The sequence below is a fragment of the Hemibagrus wyckioides genome, linkage group LG06 (assembly GCF_019097595.1).
Source record: "Hemibagrus wyckioides isolate EC202008001 linkage group LG06, SWU_Hwy_1.0, whole genome shotgun sequence".
NCBI classification, from domain to species: domain Eukaryota; kingdom Metazoa; phylum Chordata; class Actinopteri; order Siluriformes; family Bagridae; genus Hemibagrus; species Hemibagrus wyckioides.
This window is the reverse complement of record NC_080715.1, coordinates 36,691,855-36,710,937: the sequence shown is the minus strand read 5'-3', so window position 1 is coordinate 36,710,937 and position 19,083 is coordinate 36,691,855. Positions and strand designations below refer to the sequence as shown.

At 46.2% G+C, this 19,083-nt stretch overlaps 1 protein-coding gene across 3 annotated transcripts in view; it reads right to left on the bottom strand.

Moving 5' to 3' along the window:
• Nucleotides 1-19,083, bottom strand: part of snx14 (sorting nexin 14) — a 62,816-nt gene that overhangs the window by 6,409 nt on the left and 37,324 nt on the right. For 2 of the 3 annotated variants that reach the window (XM_058393124.1, XM_058393120.1), the window contains exons 15-20: nucleotides 6,498-6,622; nucleotides 5,849-5,907; nucleotides 5,644-5,667; nucleotides 3,039-3,171; nucleotides 1,105-1,297; nucleotides 79-162 (exon numbers count right to left, since the gene is read on the bottom strand). In XM_058393124.1, coding sequence (XP_058249107.1) covers nucleotides 79-162; nucleotides 1,105-1,297; nucleotides 3,039-3,171; nucleotides 5,644-5,667; nucleotides 5,849-5,907; nucleotides 6,498-6,622 — 618 coding nt within the window. The remainder of the gene's footprint in view (nucleotides 1-78; nucleotides 163-1,104; nucleotides 1,298-3,038; nucleotides 3,172-5,643; nucleotides 5,668-5,848; nucleotides 5,908-6,497; nucleotides 6,623-19,083) is intronic. The other variant, XM_058393123.1, reaches the window with a different exon arrangement.

Sequence of the window (19,083 nt, the reverse complement as noted above, 5' to 3'; positions counted from 1 at the left end):
GGATCAAATAAACACTAAATAAGCTAAAAAAAAAAAAAAGGTGGGGCTCAGAACCATGTGAGATAAAATCATGTGTACCATGGAATTCTGTGAGTTTGGACTCGAGGACATAGAACTCAAGGTATCTCCTGTAGACTGACCAGCTTCCTGTTTCATGAGCCACTAAAAACGAGAGAGAGAGAGAGAGAGAGACAGTGAGTGAAAGAGAGTAAAAGGGAAAGGGTGTGTACGTGTGAGAGAGAGAGAGAGACAGAGAGAGAGAGAAAGAGAGAGTGTAAAATGGGGGAGGGGAGAGGGTGAGTGAGTGAGTGAAAGGGGAAAGGGACAGAGAGAGAGCGAGTAAAAGGGGAGGGGGTGAAAGAAGCGAGTGAATGAGTGAGTAAAAGGGGAGAGAGAGACAGAGAGAGAGAGAGTAAAAGGGGAGAGAGTGAAAGACAGAGAGAGAGAAAAAGGGGAGAGGGTAAAAGAAGTGAGTGAATGAGTGAGTAAATGGGAGAGAGAGAAAGACAGAGAGAGTAAAAGGGGGGGAGTGAGCGAGAAGGGAGACAGGGAGAGATAGTGAGGTAGGGAGTGAGTGAGTGAAAGGGGAGAGGGTGAGAGAGAGAGATAGTAAAAGGGGAGAGGGAGTAAGGGAATAAGGGAGGGGAAGGGTAGGGAAGGAAAGAGAGGCAGAAGCAGGTAGAGAAAGAAAGGGACCAGGAAAAAGAGAGAGATGAAGGAAGTGAAAAAGTGAGTGGGGAGAGACAAAGAGAGAGGAGAAGGAGACAGTAAGAGGAAGAGAGAGAGAGAGAGGATTATTTTAAGCATTAGAATAAAAATAAAATTTGTAAAATAAAAGCCTTAGTTTTACTGCACAATACTGAAATCCAGCAGTTTTTGTGTTAGACCTGAGAACAGCTTTGCGCACACACACACGCACACACACACACACACACGCACACACACACACACACACAGCGCTGTATGGTGTAATGCTAAGTGAAACGATAGTGCTCCATGACTTAGATGTTTGAGGCTATCTACTGTATAGATGTGACTATTTTCCACACATGATCATATTAACCCATCAGAGTGATCACAATCACTCATCAGAGATGTCCACACCATGCTCTCGGTCATGTCGCTCCACGTCAATGCAGAAGACAGGAATGCGCTCTTTCTTTACTTCATCATCAAAGAAGTCTACGAAGGGAATGGAGATGATCCACGCTGACAGGTTCCTCTGTGTTCCTGGAGTAGCCACCACTTCCACGGGCACGGGAGAGTCGTCCTCCACTACCACTGTCGCCTCCTCCACCTGGGAAATACATTACAAATAACAAAGCATGACTTTAATAAAACTACATGGTGGTTTGTCTAAATTGTGTTAAAGTTAGAAGCAAAGCAGTGATGTCAGTTGCTAAACAGGATACGCATTTAATTTTTTTCAAATTGACGACAAATAAAATTTAATTGAGTAACTATTCCTGGTAGGACGTTATTTGTTGACTAAATGTTTTCATTTCTATCAGAGCAACAATAAAAAAAATTACAGAATTATGGCTAAGCAACCCGGGCTTAACGGCGTCTTTGTGGTGCCTTGTAAATTTTAATGTGCAAGTTTTCCACCTCAGGACAATAAAAGAGTTTGCATAAAGCTCACATAAAGCTACTTTAACCACAGTTAACTGTTGGTTCTGTTAGACTAGAGTAAACTTTAAATATTCATGAAACATTTTGGACTGAAACTGAAGCACAGCAACATCAGTGGAGCACAATAGCAAGTAGCGTTAGCAACAAACTAGTAGTCCCACTTTTCCTGCCAGAACAGCCCTGACCCTTCATGCACTGTGTATTCTGACACCCTGTCACTGGTTCACCACTGGTTCCTTCCCTGGACCACTTTTGATAGATACTGACCACTGCAGACCGGGAACACCCCACAAGAGCTGCAGTTTTGGAGATGCTCTGATCCAGTGGTCTAGCCATCACAATTTGGCCCTTCATCAAACTCTCTCAAATCCTTATGCTTGTCCATTTTTCCTGATTCTAACAAATCAACTTTGAGGACAAAATGTTCACTTGCTGCCTAATATATCCCACCCACTAACAGGTGCCATGATGAGATCAGAAATCAGTGCGATTCACGTCACTGGTCATAATGTTATGGCTGATTGGTCCTGATCCAATGTCGCCTGTGGACAGAGAAAACGCGGTCCGAACTGGGATGGAACACATGATGATTCTCACTGGTCTCTTATTATTCATTAGTGATGTGTCGTTCATTTTGAACGACTCCTTAATATGACTCAGGAACGACGAATCGTCTCAGAGAGCGATTCACAAAAACACACACACAGCATGAAAATGAGCAAGTGATGATTGTTTCTGTTGAGATGTTTTGTGTTTTGTTCAGAATGAGGCCTGTAACATTCTCCCTGTTTAGAGCACCTTCCTCCATATCCTCACACACCAGGCTTCCACAACAACAATTATTTAACCAAATCATTGTGCAAATGTTTCAATGTTGCCAAATTTCTAACCTTGCCCTGTTCGCATACAACGATGTTGGAACCAGTTAAACAGCAATGGTAAATGCTGTCAGCCTGCTTAAAGTGCGGCTTTTCTCACACTTCGGTCAGATTGGTAGATTTCAGAGCAATGGATGTAAGCCTGATGTGTTTAGTATGCACTCAGATCATCAAAACTCAGAAAAATGTTTACACTCAAGACACAGTAATGATACAGCTCAAAAGTATGGGATCATTTGGAAATTCCCTTGTTTTCCATGAACACACACATGAAATGAGGTTCAACAGAAAATACAGCAAATGACCAGGACATGTCATCATTGCCAAAGTTAGAAATAATGATTTGAAATGAAATGCAGCAATTACAGCCTGACAGACCTTTGGCTCTCTCACTGTCGGTTTTTCAAGGTAAGCAGATGAGACTGGCTTTAAAAATCATCTGATTAATTTGATGTTTTCAGAACGGATAAAATTCGGTTTTCTTTGGAAAAACTCCCTTCTGGTTGAGAACGAAAGTGTGTATCTCACCATGTCCTCTTCTCCGTCGACCATGGTGTAGGAGGGCAGCATTGCTCCCTCCATGGTGCTGCTCCTGAACACGCCCTTCAGCTTACTGCCGATGCGGCTGATCCCGAACGACTCGCCCCGTTTAGGTGGGTTCCTGCACACGCACACAAATTTCACAGCTGCATGAAAAGGCCAAGGGTGTAAATGGTCACACTATGAACACCACCGCAAACCATCCAACAACATGACCATGAGATGAAGAAGAAAAAAAAAAAAGGTTGTGCAATCCATGAGGCTTGTTTAAACTTAAGATCTCATAAGATCTCATAGCTGCACACATCAGATACTGTTCTAATGTTTATTGTGCTGATGTTTACAGATAGGTATATTCTAATTCACTCAGCCGTAGAAATCAGATCCAAACAGGCACAACACCACAACATACAGAATGCAAAGCGTGGAGGGCATCCAAAGAGAAGCATGCGCGCCAAATTAGGCAGATGATAATACGTCTCTGTCCTGTGTGCTGATCTCAGAACAGCTTTGGCTCGACAAATAACCGAGACAAAATGCTTACTGTGCTGATGACAGCAGCCCAGTGGCTGAAAATAAAAACCAGGCTGTTGGGAATCCATTTTAGGATAAAACTGGTCTCCAGATCAGCACTCCAGAGCCCCACATACACACACACACACACACACACACACAGAGCCTGACTCACTTCAGTGTGTTTGGGAAGGACTTTAAAATTCTGGGCCGCAGTGTTAGGATGGTTCTGATAGACGGAGCACCTGAAGTAGGTGAAGGTTTCACGCTGACGGACGCTGGCTTGCTGCCAATAATATTAACCCGTCGTGGAGAGGGGATGTCTGATCTACTTGTCAGTTGTAGCCGAGTACACACAGGCAGCATTGGATGATGGGAGAGACATCAGTCAGTCCTGTGACTTTGCACTTCCTGTACTTTTTCACTTTAACAGTAACCGTAAAATTGGTGCGTCCCACTGATATATCACTTGTAATAAAAACCTTTCATGCATTTCTGCCTGTCCAAGCCCACTATGACTACTACTACTAGTTTGTTCAAATGTTCATAGCATGTATAATTAGTGGTTTCTTGGAAAATTTAATACTAGTTACAAGAGCCTGTGTTTGTGAAACATCCGAGTAATCCCAGCAGATTATTGGCATTTTTGCTAGAGAAGTGCAACTTCAACGCTTTCCTTTTCAGTTTTGCAAATAAATAAATAAATGAATAAAATCCAAGACATAAGATCTAAATTGGGATGCCCTTTTCTCTCTTCTTAGAAACAATATGGCTTAACTGCTACAAAAATAGCACCAGTATGCAGCCAAAATTGTGTGGGAAAGAAAGAGGAAGAGTAACACCCACATTACAACACTCCAATTGTAGAAACAGAACACATACATCTCATAACAGAGTGAAACACTACAATGGGGTTTGGCTGAAACCCCGACGAATCTCTTACTCAGCCTTCAAATATTCAAACTGCTTCCACATTTTGTTGCATTCAACAGGAACTGTCGGAATATTGTTTGTGAATATAAAGCCCAAATGTGTGCATGTGGTTGCTATGAAACACTAAATTCTTTCCGAGCGAAAGATCAACGAGAAGTCAAACATTCGACCGAATGGAGTTGACCTGCGCGCAATCAAAGAGTAAAGCGCTCTTGATATGAATACACTTGTTCTTGTTACAGCACAGATCTCATTACAAAACAAACAGCATCATGAAGTGCAGACAAAGTTACGGAAAAGAAACAATCAGGGATTAATTAAAAAAATAATTATAGAAAAATTCTGAACAACATTAAATGAATGAAAAGTGGAACAGCATAAACATCCTCATAGCCACCTCCTGCAGTAGGAAGTCAGTGAGCAAGTAAGGACATTCGTCTGAGGCGTGGGTTGGGGGGGGTGGGGTGGGGGGAGACAAGGGACCAATTGAAAGAGTGAAAGAGATCCAAAGCTCAGATAGGAGAGCTGTTGAAAGGACAATCTCAAAAAACAAAACAAGACTTTATGGAAGCATGATGAGATGAGATGAGTCTACTGGTCTTATCAGAGACCAAAGTTTGTACAGGATGTTCAGAGGAAATGCTGCTAATCACCATGAGAAACCACCCACATGTGAAGCACGGTGGTGGTAGCATCGTGGTAGAGATGCTTTTTATCAGCAGGGCCTGGGACATCAGTCAGGGTTGAGGCCAAGAGGGGACAATCTTCCCCAGTAGTAGGGGTCCAAAGCCATAAATCAGTATGTCTTTAAATGAACAACTGTGCCATATGGATCCAGATGTCACAGACACACAGATATATTTACACAGCCATGGATTCACATTGTCACAGAGAGTCCCCCCAAATCCCTGTGGAACTTAGATTTAGGATGTCCCAGGCAGATGTAATATTTGGAACACGCAACAAAAATGAATGACTTTCACAGTCTGAGCACAAATTTGACAAAAAAAATAAAACAAAATAAAATAAAGTGCCAGATACAGTGCACAGGCGCTTGCGACTGCATTCAGGCTGGTGCAGCTTGCATGCAGTGGGATTAAGGGGATCACACATCACAACGGCCTTATAAGCATGCTAATAAACTTACCTTAGATCATCCAAACTCAAATTCCTGGAATAACAGGCATAATGTGGTTAGAGCAATAAAGTAGAAACAAATGCACTGCATTACAAGTGCAGTAACAGCTGCAGTGTGTTTTGCACTCCGTGTCACTGAGGATTTTTCATAATAAAAGAGGGTCATGTAAATAATTTATTAGTGTTGGTACAATTTGCAGAACACACACACACACCTGTTTAGTTTAGCGTTTCTTGGAGGAGATTCAACACCGCACAGCAGGTATCTGAAATACTGCAAACAAAGAACAGAGAAAGATGCACAATTAACATGGAAATGGACCATGGAAATGATCACTTCTGGACGTTCATGCAATCTTCTCGTATCACTGTGTCCATCACAAAAACTGTCGGAAAAATATCGTCAGGAAAGGCGTCACCATTTGCTCTTGCTCTTTTTTTGCTGTCCTGATGCCAAAAAAAAAACCAAAACAGCTACAATCAATCAATATATATATATATGTATGTATACATATACATACATATATATATATATACATATACACAGAGAGAGAGAGAGAGAGAGAGAGAGAGAGAGAGAGGGTAGGAGACAGATGAGGCTTTTATATAGGCTAGTGTGTTGGACATTAAGAACTTATAGTGTGATCTTGATGGACCTCTGTAGTGTGTAGGTGTCACTTGCGAGTGGTAAAAAGAAATTAAATTTTTTTAAATGCTTCAGAAATTAGGGCATACAAAAAGTGCTATAGAAAAAAATAACACGTATACTAAAAACTAAATCTTAAAAGGCATTGTGCAAAATACTGTTCAAATTCTGTCATAAAGATTAATCAGTGAAGAAGCAGAACACTCTGTATTGATTACCTCATCGCTGTGGCAAAACATTGGGGTGAAGACGTTCTCCAGCAAGGACAGGACGTGCTCATAGGCCTCGAAGAGACATGGCATCTTTTGCAGCTTCACCACGTCTTGGTACGGGCCCTCTGCAACTACAGAGAGAGAAAAAAGAAGAAAGTGTAATAGTGAAGAAGGAGAAAACGAAAAAGCAGTCAACTGAGTGAGTGAGTGAGTGGGTGAGTGAGAGAGTGAGTGTGAGAGAGAGAGAGAGAGAGAGAGAGAGAGTGAGTGGGTGAGAGTGATTGAATGGGTGAGAGAGAGTGGGTGAGTGAGAGAGTCTGAGTGGGTGTGAGAGAGAGAGTGAGTGAGTGGATGAGAGAGAGAGTGGGGGGGAGAGAGAGAGAGGGTGGGTGAGAGAGTGAGTGAGAAAGAGAGAGTGAGATTGAGTGAGTGGGTGAGAGAGTGAGTGAGTGAGTGAGATTGAGTGAGAGTGGGTGAGAGTGGGTGAGAGTGGGTGAGAGAGTGAGTGAGTGAGTGAATGGGTGAGAGAGTGAGTGGGTGGGTGAGTGAGAAAGAGAGAGAGAGAGTGGGTGAGAGAGGGTGAGTGGGTGGGTGAGAAAGTGAGTGCGAGAGAGAGAGAGAGTGACTGGGTGAGTGAGAGAGTCTGAGTGAGAGTGAGTGAGTGAGAGAGTGGGTGTGTGAGAGAGAGAGAGAGAGAGAGAGAGAGAGAGAGAGTGAGTGGGTGAGAGAGAGTGGGTGAATGAGTGAGTGAGAGAGTGGGTGTGAGAGAGAGAGAGGGGGGGGGGTGAGAGAATGACAGAGTGACCAAGGGGGTGAGTGAGTGAGTGGATGAGTGAGTGGATGAGTGAGTGAGAGAGAGAGGGTGAGTGAAAGAGCGAGTGAGTGAGTGAGTGGATGAGTGGGTGAGAGAGAGAGGGTGAGTGAAAGAGCGAGTGAGTGAGTGAGTGGATCAGTGGGTGAGAGAGAGAGGGTGAGTGAAAGAGCGAGTGAGTGAGTGAGTGGATGAGTGGGTGAGAGAGAGAGGGTGAGTGAAAGAGCGAGTGAGTGAGTGGGTGAGTGGCTGAGAGAGAGAGAGAGAGAGAGAGAGAGAGAGAGAGAGACTGAGTGGGTGAAAGAGAGAGTGGGTGAGTGAGTGAGTGAGTGAGTGGGTGAGAAAGTGAGTGAGACAGTGAGTGAGTGAATGAGTGGATAAGTGAGTGAGTGGCTGAGAGAGAGAGAGAGAGAGACTGAGTGGGTGAAAGAGAGAGTGGGTGAGTGAGTGAGACAGTGAGTGAGTGAATGAGACAGTGAGTGAGTGGATAAGTGAGTGAGTGGCTGAGAGAGAGAGAGAGAGAGAGTGAGTGACAGAGAGAGAGAGAGAGAGAGAAAGAGTGGGTGAGAGAGTGAGTGAGTGGCTGAGAGAGAGAGAGAGAGAGAGAGAGAGAGAGAGGGTGGGAGAGAGAGAGAGACAGAGCTCCACTTCCTCACATCCTGTCCAAACTAACAGGAAATTTGAAAACAATTCTTTCCTAAATTTGAGCTGATTTGTCCGGACTTCATCAAACTGGAGAACGACACAAAACTCCAGTATTTACTGGGAGAAAAAAGAGACTGTATTTCCCTGGCAGCTCGGTACATCCACATCCGCCACAAAAAGAGGGAGGAGTCCAGCAATCAGTGATGCGCTCATGACTCGCGCTCATGACTCACGCACGCGCCCACGCACATACATATTTGCACACGCGCACACACACACATACACATTTGCGCACACGCACACACACATTTGTTTGTCGATTGTTTGTAATCTTTACCCCTTTTAAATGCTTTGGCAATACATGTACAGTCTGTCATGCCAATAAAGCTCATTTGAATTTGAATTTGAGTGAGTGGGTGAGTGAGGGAGAGAGTGAGAGAGAGAGAGAGACTGAGTGGGTGAAAGAGAGAGTGGGTGGGTGGGTGAGTGAGTGAGTGGGTGGGTGAGAGTGAGTGGGTGAGAAAGTGAGTGAGTGAGTGACAGAGAGAAAGAGTGGGTGAGAGAGTGAGTGGATGACAGAGAGAGAGAGAGATTGAGTGAGAGTGTGGGAGGGGGAGAGAGAGAGAGAGAGAGAGAGAGAGAGTGTGAGTGAGTGGGTGAGAGAGTGACTGGGTGAGAAAGTGAGTGAGTGAGTGACAGAGAGAAAGAGTGGGTGAGAGAGTGAGTGGATGACAGAGAGAGAGAGATTGAGTGAGAGTGTGGGAGGGGGAGGGAGAGAGAGAGAGAGAGAGAGTGAGTGAGTGGGTGAGAGAGTGAGTGAGTGAGTGAGAGAGTGAGTGGGTGAGAAAGTGAGTGAGTGAGTGACAGAGAGAAAGAGTGGGTGAGAGAGTGAGTGGATGACAGAGAGAGAGAGAGATTGAGTGAGAGTGTGGGAGGGGGAGAGAGAGAGAGAGAGAGAGAGAGTGAGTGGGTGAGAGAGTGAGTGAGTGAGTGAGAGTGAGTGGGTGAGAAAGTGAGTGAGTGAGTGAGTGACAGAGAGAAAGAGTGGGTGAGAGAGTGAGTGGATGACAGAGAGAGAGAGATTGAGTGAGAGTGTGGGAGGGGGAGGGAGAGAGAGAGAGAGAGAGAGAGAGTGAGTGGGTGAGAGAGTGACTGAGTGAGTGAGAGAGTGAGTGGGTGAGTGACAGAGAGAAAGAGTGGGTGAGAGAGTGAGTGGATGACAGAGAGAGAGAGAGATTGAGTGAGAGTGTGGGAGGGGGAGAGAGAGAGAGAGTGAGTGAGTGGGTGAGAGAGTGAGTGAGTGGGTGAGAGAGTGAGTGAGTGAGTGAGAGAGTGAGTGGGTGAGAAAGTGAGTGAGTGAGTGACAGAGAGAAAGAGTGGGTGAGAGAGTGAGTGGATGACAGAGAGAGAGAGAGAGATTGAGTGAGAGTGTGGGAGGGGGAGAGAGAGAGAGAGTGAGTGGGTGAGAGTGAGTGGGTGAGAAAGTGAGTGAGTGACAGAGAGAGTGAGTGGGTGAGAGAGTGAGTGAGTGAGTGACTGAGTGGGTGAGTGAGTGAGTGGGTGAGTGGGTGAGTGCATGAGTGGGTGAGAGAGAGAGAGAGAGATAGAGTGTGACTGAGTGGGTGAGAGTGAGTGAGTGGGTGGGTGAGAGAGAGTGACTGAGTGGGGGAGAGAGAGAGAGACTGGGTGAGAGAGTGAGTGAGTGGATGAGTGAGAGAGACAGAGAGAGAGAGTGAGTGAGTGTGAGTGAGAGAGACACAGAGAGAGAGAGAGAGAGGGTGAGAGTGAGTGAGTGGGAGAGAGAGAGAGACTGAGTGGGTGAAAGAGAAGAGAGAGTGGGTGAGTGAGTGAGTGAGTGGGTGAGAAAGTGAGTGAGACAGTGAGTGAATGAGACAGTGAGTGAGTGGATGAGACAGTGAGTGAGTGAGTGAGTGAGTGACAGAGAGAGAGAGAGAGAGAGAGAGAGAGAGAAAGAGTGGCTGAGAGAGTGAGTGAGTGGCTGAGAGAGAGAGAGAGAGAGAGAAAGAGTGGCTGAGAGAGTGAGTGAGTGACAGAGAGAGAGAGAGAGAGAGAGAGAAAGAGTGGCTGAGAGAGTGAGTGAGTGACAGAGAGAGAGAGAGAGAGAGAGAGAGAGTGGCTGAGAGAGTGAGTGAGTGACAGAGAGAGAGAGAGAGAGAGAGAGAGAGAGAGAAAGAGTGGCTGAGAGAGTGAGTGAGTGACAGAGAGAGAGAGAGAGAGAGAGAGAGAGAAAGAGTGGCTGAGAGAGTGAGTGAGTGGCTGAGAGAGAGAGAGAGAGAGAGAGAGAGAGAGAGTGTGGGTGAGTGAGTGGGAGACTTTTTTTTTACTTATTTACACAAGTCACATATAAGTCACAGTGACTTAATAAATAAATAAGTAAATAAATAAATAAATAAATACGTATTAAAATATCAATAAATTATTTTAAATATGAGTGATTAGTTTAGTTCTGCTGCAAAGTTAAGTTTCCTTTCTGCAACAGAACACAACACATTATCACAACACCACACACATTTAAACATATCCAAGTCATTCATACTTTTATAAAAATTAAAATCAATTGAAATTCTAGATTTCATCAGCCTTTTCAGAATTTTTATGGCGTCACAGTCAGTGCTTTGTGCAATTTGGTTTTTCCAGCTCAGGTATTTTGCCATTTTGGCCTGACCAAATATAAAATTGATCAGTTGGCACCTGAACCGGTGTTTTCTGACGTACTTAAAACCAAAAATAAAACACTGAAAAGTAAAAACAACATTAAAAGACCTTAAAATGCTCTGTAAAAACACAAACAGTGGAAGTAATCTGGAGCAGTGAATAAAAGCATGAAAAACTGTTTCTCTCTGTGAACAAAAAGGACAATCATGTGCAATATCAGGATTTAAAACAAAAAATAAAAGAGTTCACAGAGATAATACAGTGTAAAATCCTCCATTGGAGGTCGGCAGCTTTTTTAGTTAACGGTGGTTTATACAGTGCGTCCACTCTGGTTTAAAATCATCAGTAAAACCATGTACACTTCTCCATGGGGTGTCCACCCTCCCACTCAGCTTTTTCTTGTTTAAAACCTTTACACACGCTCTGTAGAGCAGCTTCCCCGACACTGACCCAAAGTCCATCTCCCCTTCACCCCGGCACTCCAGGAGGGGGCCTGCACACCCGTCGAGGTCAGGAGTGATGTTCAGCTGGGGAAAGGGTTCGTCCTCTGTAGGACCAGTCTCTGTGTGTGAATAGTCCATTAGCTGAACACGCTCCTCTGATGTCAATGCAGATTTCCAGTGGTGTAGGAGCTGATTGACAACACGCAGGGACCGCAGTCCCATACGTGCTGCCAGGTCCTCTGCCCTCGACAAGTCCGACCCCGCGATGTTCACAAGCTCCCGGAGCATTATAATCCCTGAGGAGATGAGAGTTCTGGACAGTGCAGGGACGGTCACACTGGAGATGTCCAGTCTCCCGCCGTACACCAGAGGTTCCTCCAGCAGCCAGTGTAGCGTTCTACAGCCCTTGTTTTGTTTCTTAAAGCAGTTCCAAATTTTAAAAAATCCACGGTAAAAGGCTGGTAGTCCAGAAATGTCCAGCATTTTTGTGTCCATTAAAAACAACGCTCTGTCCAGCCCCAGTCCTTGAACTGTGCGTAGTAGTCCACTGGCTGCTGCTCTCCATACTAAGACTCCGGGTCCAGTGAGGAGTCTCTGGATGAACTGGAGGCGGAAGGCTGCAGCTCTGCTGGACAGCTGGACCAGCCCCTGTCCTCCTTCCTCCTTCGGCAGATGAAGCACACTCTGTGGAATCCAGTGTAGACCATCCCAGAAGAAGTCCACCAGCAGGGCCTGGATGTTTGCCAGCAGGTTCGGCGGCGGATCCACGCATGCCAGCTTGTGCCAGAGGGACGACGCAGCCAGGTTGTTGATGACCAGCGTTCTCCCCCTGTAGGACATCTTTGGAACCAGCCGCTTCCACTTGCTCAGTCTGCCCTTCACGTGCTCTACAGAACCTTCCCAGTTTTTACTTAAAAACTCATTGTTCCCCAGGTGGACACCCAAGTATTTAAAACCACCTCTTTTCCACGCTAAGCCTCCTGGTAGTGACGGTTGCCCACCTTCCCACTCCCCAACTAAAATGGCTTCACTTTTAGACCAGTTAACCTTGGCGGAGAATAAAATTTGAAAGTCATTTAAAACATTGACATCATTTTGTGTGTTTATCATCACTACCAGATCATCTGCATAAGCTGATAAACATATTGAGGCATTAGCATGTGGCATATTAAAACCAGAGAGATTACTTCTTAACTTATTTAAAAGAGGTTCAATAGCTAGAGAGTACAACATTCCAGAGAGGGAACAGCCCTGCCTGATCCCTCTGTACACTCTAAAAGGAGCACATAAACCACCGTTAACCTTCAGTACACTCTCAATGTTACTGTACAACACCCTGATCATGGCTATAAAGCCTGGGTTGAACCCGAAGGCTTCCAGCACCTTCCACAAATATTCATGTTCAACCCGGTCAAAAGCCTTTTCCTGATCTAGAGAAATCAGACCAGTTTTTAAGCCCAATAGCCTGGAGACGTCCAAAATGTCACGAATTAGATACACATTATCGAATATGGACCTATCAGGCACACAGTACGTCTGGTCCTGGTGAATGAGCTGCTCCATTACCTTAGTCAGTCTCGAGGCTAATGCTTTTGAGAGCAGCTTGCAGTCAGTGCACAGTAGTGAGACCGGGCGCCAGTTTTTCAGGTGGGTCAGGTCTCCCTTCTTCGGTAGCAGGGTCAGGACGGCCCTCCTGCAGCTCAACGGGAGTTCACCTCTCCGTACGCTGTCCCGTAGCACGTCCTGCCCTATGACGGCCCACAATGCCTTGTAGAACTCGACAGGGAGACCGTCTATACCTGACGCCCGTCCCTTCTCCATCCCCTGGAGAGCCTCATGAACCTCCTCCAGCGTCAGCTCCCTGTCTAGCTCTCTCGCCGCTTGCTCAGAGAGCTTTGGCAGGTCCATGAGGAAGCTGTCCTCCACCGCTTGTGCCCCTGACCACTCACTGCTGTACAGCTTCGAGTAGAAGCTTACTGTCTGCTGGTGAATTTCAGTGGGCTCAGATACGAGATCCCCTGATTCTGTTTGTACAGCATGTATAAATCTTTTCTGTCCATTCTTCTGCTCTAAACTGAAAAAGAACTTTGAAGGAGCATCCATCTCAGCAGCGCTTTTAAAGCGTGAGCGGACCAGCGCCCCCTGTGCTGTAATGTCTAACAGGTCATTCATTTTGGATTTTTTACGTTTGAGGGCTTCAATATGCCCTCGATTTCCAGTGGCCTCCAAACGCTCGAGCTCCACTATTTCTATCTCCAGAGCTTTCAGAGATCTAACAATGTCTCTTGTGACATTGAGAGTGTACTGTTGACAGAATTCTTTGACTTGTGCTTTTGTCACATCCCACCACAGCTGAAGTGAACTAAAAGCTGCCTTCTCATGTTTAAAACAATTCCATAAAAAAATAAAAGACTCCCTAAAATTAGCATCTTCTAAAAGAGCAGTGTTAAAATGCCAGTAGGCACTCCTAGGTTTAACCTTCTCTTTAGTAATAGTACACTGTACCATACTGTGGTCAGAGATACCTACTGGAACAATAAAACACTTTGTAAAAAACGTCAGCTGATGCTTAAAACCATAAAAACGATCTAATCTCGCCAGGGAGAGTGTGTTATCTATGGCATGGGCCCACGTGTACTGTCTCTTGTTCTTATGAAAAGTTCTCCATATGTCGCTCAACTCGTGGGCCTCCACCATCTCCCACAGACGCTTACGGGAAGCCATGTGAGGTTCTGTGTGGTTCCGGTCTAAAATATCTGTAGTACAGTTAAAATCACCACCCAGAATTAAAATTTCTGCAGTGTTGCAGTCAGCAATGACATTGTTCAGAGTATCTAAAAACATCATCCTCTCCACTGCACTGGTGGGAGTGTACACACAAATAAAAACAAAAACCTCATTCTCATAAGTTTTCACTTTTAAAAGCCTCCCATTTAAAAATTCTTCAACTGAATAAGAACAAGGAATAAAACTGCGAGCAAAGAGCAAGGCAACACCACCACTGAGCGTTGTGTTATGGCTTAAAATCACCAACCCATCCCACTCCTTCACCCAATCAGCAGCATTGCTGGTATCGCTGTGGGTTTCTTGCAGCATGGCAACGTCAATGTGCTTCTGCTTTAAAACTTCATACAGTTTAGCTCTCTTGATTTGCTCTCTTGCCCCATTAATATTTAAACTCGCAATATTAACTCCTTTCATAAAAATAAATAAAATAAATAAAATTAAACAGAGGGTAAAAAACACTCTACCATAAAAAAACACCACACTAGTCATCATCAGAGTTTTCCTTATTCACTCTTGTGATCAGTTTCTTCAGACGGAAAATTTCAACATCAATGAATGCACCTTCTCTTCTGAAGAACTTAACGTCATGAATAAACTGCTTATGGTCTGGGAAAAACTCTTCCAATGCTACATTTTTCTGCCATTTGGTGTTCCTTAAAAACTAATATCATCAGCGCTGTACACAACATTAACCTGTTCCTCCTGAGAATCGAACATTAAAACAGAGTCTGACATGCAGTCATCACTGTCTGATTCTCGTTCCCCCATCTTTGTGTCCTTTTTTGCCTGCTTTTTTCCCCGTCCCTTACTTTGCTTTTTCCTTTTATTCGGCACTTTAAAGACGGGCTCATCCACCATATCCACGTCTCCCCCGTCCCCCTGCACTGGTGTAGTGTCCGGTGTTTCCGGGCGTTCACTCTGCACCTCCGTGCCTGCCTCTGCTAGCGCAGGCAGCTCCAGCACTGCTCCAGAACCCACTGAGCTCTTCTCAGTGGAGCACGGCTTCTCCCGGTCCGGCTGGGCTGAGCTGAGCATGGCTCTTCCGCGGCCGGTTCGGCCGTGCATGGCTTTTCCGGGGCTGTTGCAGCTCCAGTGGGCTTCTGGGTTGCAGGCTGGGCTTGGGGCTCACTCTCTTTCGGGTCTGGTGCAGCAGCAGCTCCAGGGCCCTCGGCAGCCGGCCGAACTGTAGCCGCAGGGGGAACGACCCCAGCCGACTGAGCTGCGTCCTGCCCCGGTCGCTCAGAAACACCGGGGTCACTCTGCCTCTCAGGGCAGGCCCGAGCAAGATGACCAGTTTTTCCACATTTAAAACACTTAATATCTGTATCAGAAGAAACAAACAGATTGTAGTCAAAGCCTTCAACTCTGAATTTAAAAACGGCATTCAGCTCTTCCACACCTTCTTTAAAAACCATGAAGACCATTCTTCTAAAAGAAACCAAGTGTTTAACCAGTGGGGACTTACAGCCAAGAGGGATTCTCTTAATGGGGGAGACAATTCGCCCGTACCGAGACAGTTCTTTACAGATAGCTTCATCTGAAATAAAAGGAGGGACGTTGGACAACAAGACTTTCTTAGCTGGGGAACTGAGGGGAGAAACCAGTATTTGCTCATTATTAACAATGATGCCTTTCTGAATCAGATTTCTTACTTTCTCAACATTATTCAGAAACACCACAATGGCACTGTTCATTCTGGAGGCAGAGACAATGTTCTCATGCCCCACCACACTACCGACTGCTAAACAACATTCTTCAACACTCACCGGACACACAACACGGACACCGTGCCGGCGAGTCAAACTCTCACACAACCTCGCGGTCGGATCCGCCATAACCACGCTTCACCGACACGCTACTCACACACACGCGCACACACACACGCGCACACTCACACACACAGTTATTGTCCGCACACACTCGCTCACACTCACACAATAAGTATATTAATATTCCGAGATTTTAAACGGAAAAGAATTGCACTTTAGTGCCGAAAAAATTGGCAAAACGCCAACCGCTCTCACGCGCTCCACACTCGCCTCTCCGCCGCGCATGCGCAGAGAGAGAGAGAGAGAGAAAGAGTGGGTGAGAGAGTGAGTGAGTGGCTGAGAGAGAGAGAGAGAGAGAGAGTGGGTGAGTGAGTGAGTGGGAGAGAGAGACAGAGCTCCACTTCCTCACATCCTGTCCAAACTAACAGGAAATTCGAAAACAATTCTTTCCTAAATTTGAGCTGATTTGTCTCCAGTTCATCAAACTGGAGAACGACACAAAACTCCAGTATTTACTGGGAGAAAAAAGAGACTGTATTTCCCTGGCAGCTCGGTACATCCACATCCGCCACAAAAAGAGGGGGGAGTCCACCAATCAGTGATGCGCTCATGACTCACGCACGCGCCCACGCACATACATATTTGCACACGCACACACACCTCACTCATACCTGTAGATTTTATGCTTTCATTTTGCTATTTATTTATTTGTTATTTTATTCATTTGTTTGTCGATTGTTTGTAATCTTTACCCCTTTTAAATGCTTTGGCAATACATGTACAATCTGTCATGCCAATAAAGCTCATTTGAATTTGAATTTGAGTGAATGAATGAGTGAGTGAGAGAGAGAGAGAGAGAGAGAGAGAGAGAGAGAGACTGAGTGGGTGAAAGAGAGAGCGGGTGAGTGAGAGTGAGAGAGAGAGAGACTGAGTGGGTGAGAGAGTGAGTGAGTGGCTGAGTGAGTGGATGACAGACAGAGAGAGAGAGAGAGAGAGAGAGAGAGAGAGAGTGGGTGGGTGGGTGGTTGAGAGAGTGAGTGGGTGGGTGGGTAAATGATTGAGTGCGTGAGTGAGTGAGAGTGTGAGTGAGAGAGTGAGTAACAGAGTGAGTGAAAGAGTGGATGAGAGATAGAGAGAGACAGAGACAGTGAGATTGAGTGAGAGAGTGGAAGAGAGAGTGAGTGGGTGAGTGAGTGGGTGGGTGAGTGAGTGGGTGGGTGGGTGGATGAGTGAGTGAGAGAGAGAGTGAGTGGATGAGTGAGAGAGTGAGTGACAGTGAGAGTGAGTGACAGTGAGAGAGTGGATGAGAGAGTGAGTGACTGAGTGAGTGAGAAAGAGTGTGAGAGAGTGGGTGGGTGAGAGAGTGGGTGGGTGAGTGGCTGAGAGAGAGAGAGAGAGAGAGAGAGACAGTGGGTGAGTGTGAGAGAGAGAGAGAGAGAGAGAGAGAGATTGAGTGAGTGAGTGGATGAGTGAGAGAGAGTGAATGAGAAAGAGACTGACTGAGTGGGTGAGTGAGTGAGTGAGTGAGTGGGTGGGTGAGAAAGTGAGAGAGAGAGAGAGAGAGAGAGAGAGGGTGAGTGGGTAAATGATTGAGTGCATGAGTGAGTGAGTGAGTGAGAGAGTGGGTGAGAGTGAGTGAGTGGATGAGTGAGTGTGAGAGAGAGAGATTGAATGAGAGTGGGAGAGAGAGAGAGTGTGACTGAGTGGGTGAGTGAGTGAGTGAGTGACAGAGAGAGAGAGTGAGTGGGTGAGAGAGTGAGTGAGTGAGTGGATGACAGAGAGAGAGTGAGTGAGAGTGAGTGAGTGGCTGAGAGAGATTGATAGAGAGAGAGAGAGAGAGAGAGAGAGAGGGGGTGACTGAGTGGGTGAGTGACAGAGAGAGAGAGAGAGAGAGAGAGAGAGAGAGAGAGTGAGTGGGTGAGAGTGAGTGAGTGAGTGGATGACAGAGAGAGAGTGAGTGAGAGAGAGAGTGGGTGAGAGTGAGTGAGAGAATGGGCGAGAGAGTGGGTGAGTGAGTGGCTGAGAGAGATTGATAGAGAGAGAGAGGGTGAGAGAGAGAGTGGGTGAAACAGTGACAGAGTGAGTGAGTGGATGAGTAAGAGAGAGTGTGAATGAGACAGTGAGTGAGTGGATGAGAGAGTGAGTGAATGACAGAGAGAGAGAGAGAGAGAGAGAGAGAGAGAGAGAGTGGGTGAGTGAGTGAGCGAGCGGGCGAGTGAGAGAGAGAGAGTGAGTGAGTGGGTGAGAGAGAGAGTGAGTGAGTGAGTGGGTGAGTGAGTGAATGAGTGAGAGAGAAAGTGAGTGAGAGAGAGAGTGGTGAGAGAGAGAGAGAGAGAGAAAGAACGAAAGAGAGAGTGAGTGGGTGAGAGTGAGTGGATGAGTGAGAGAGAGAGTGAGTGAGAGAGAGAGTGGGTGAGAGTGAGTGGATGAGAGAGAGTGAGTGGATGAGTGAGAGAGAGTGGATGAGTGAGAGAGAGTGGATGAGTGAGAGAGAGTGGATGAGTGAGAGAGAGTGGGTGAGAGTGAGTGAGAGAATGGGCGAGAGAGTGGGTGAGTGAGTGGATGACAGAGAGTGAGTGAGAGTGAGTGAGTGGCTGAGAGAGATTGATAGAGAGAGAGAGAGAGAGAGAGAGAGGGTGACTGAGTGGGTGAGTGACAGAGAGAGAGAGAGAGAGAGAGAGAGAGTGAGTGGGTGAGAGTGAGTGAGTGAGTGGATGACAGAGAGAGTGAGTGAGAGAGAGAGTGGGTGAGAGTGAGTGAGAGAATGGGCGAGAGAGTGGGTGAGTGAGTGGCTGAGAGAGATTGATAGAGAGAGAGAGAGAGGGTGAGAGAGAGAGTGGGTGAAACAGTGACAGAGTGAGAGAGTGAGTGAGTGGATGAGTAAGAGAGAGTGTGAATGAGACAGTGAGTGAATGACAGAGAGAGAGAGAGAGAGAGAGAGAGAGAGAGAGAGAGAGTGAGTGGGAGAGAGAGAGAGTGGGTGAGTGAGTGAGCGAGCGGGCGAGTGAGAGAGAGAGAGTGAGTGAGTGAGTGGGTGAGTGAGTGAATGAGTGAGAGAGAAAGTGAGTGAGAGAGAGAGTGGTGAGAGAGAGAGAGAGAAAGAACGAAAGAGAGAGTGAGTGGGTGAGAGTGAGTGGATGAGTGAGAGAGAGTGGATGAGTGAGAGAGAGTGGGTAAGTGGGTAAGTGAGTGGCTGAGAGAGAGAGTGTGGGTGAGAGAGAGAGAGAGAGAGTGTGGGTGAGAGAGAGAGAGAGAGAGAGGGTGAGAGAGAGAGGGTGAAACAGTGAGAGTGAGAGTGTGAGTGAGTGGATGAGTGAGAGAGAGTGTGAATGAGACAGTGAGTGAGTGGATGAGAGAGTGAGAGAGAGAGAGAGAGAGAGAGAGAGTGGGTGTGAGAGAGAGAGAGGGTGAAACAGTGACAGAGTGAGAGAATGAGTGAGTGGATGAGTAAGAGAGAGTGT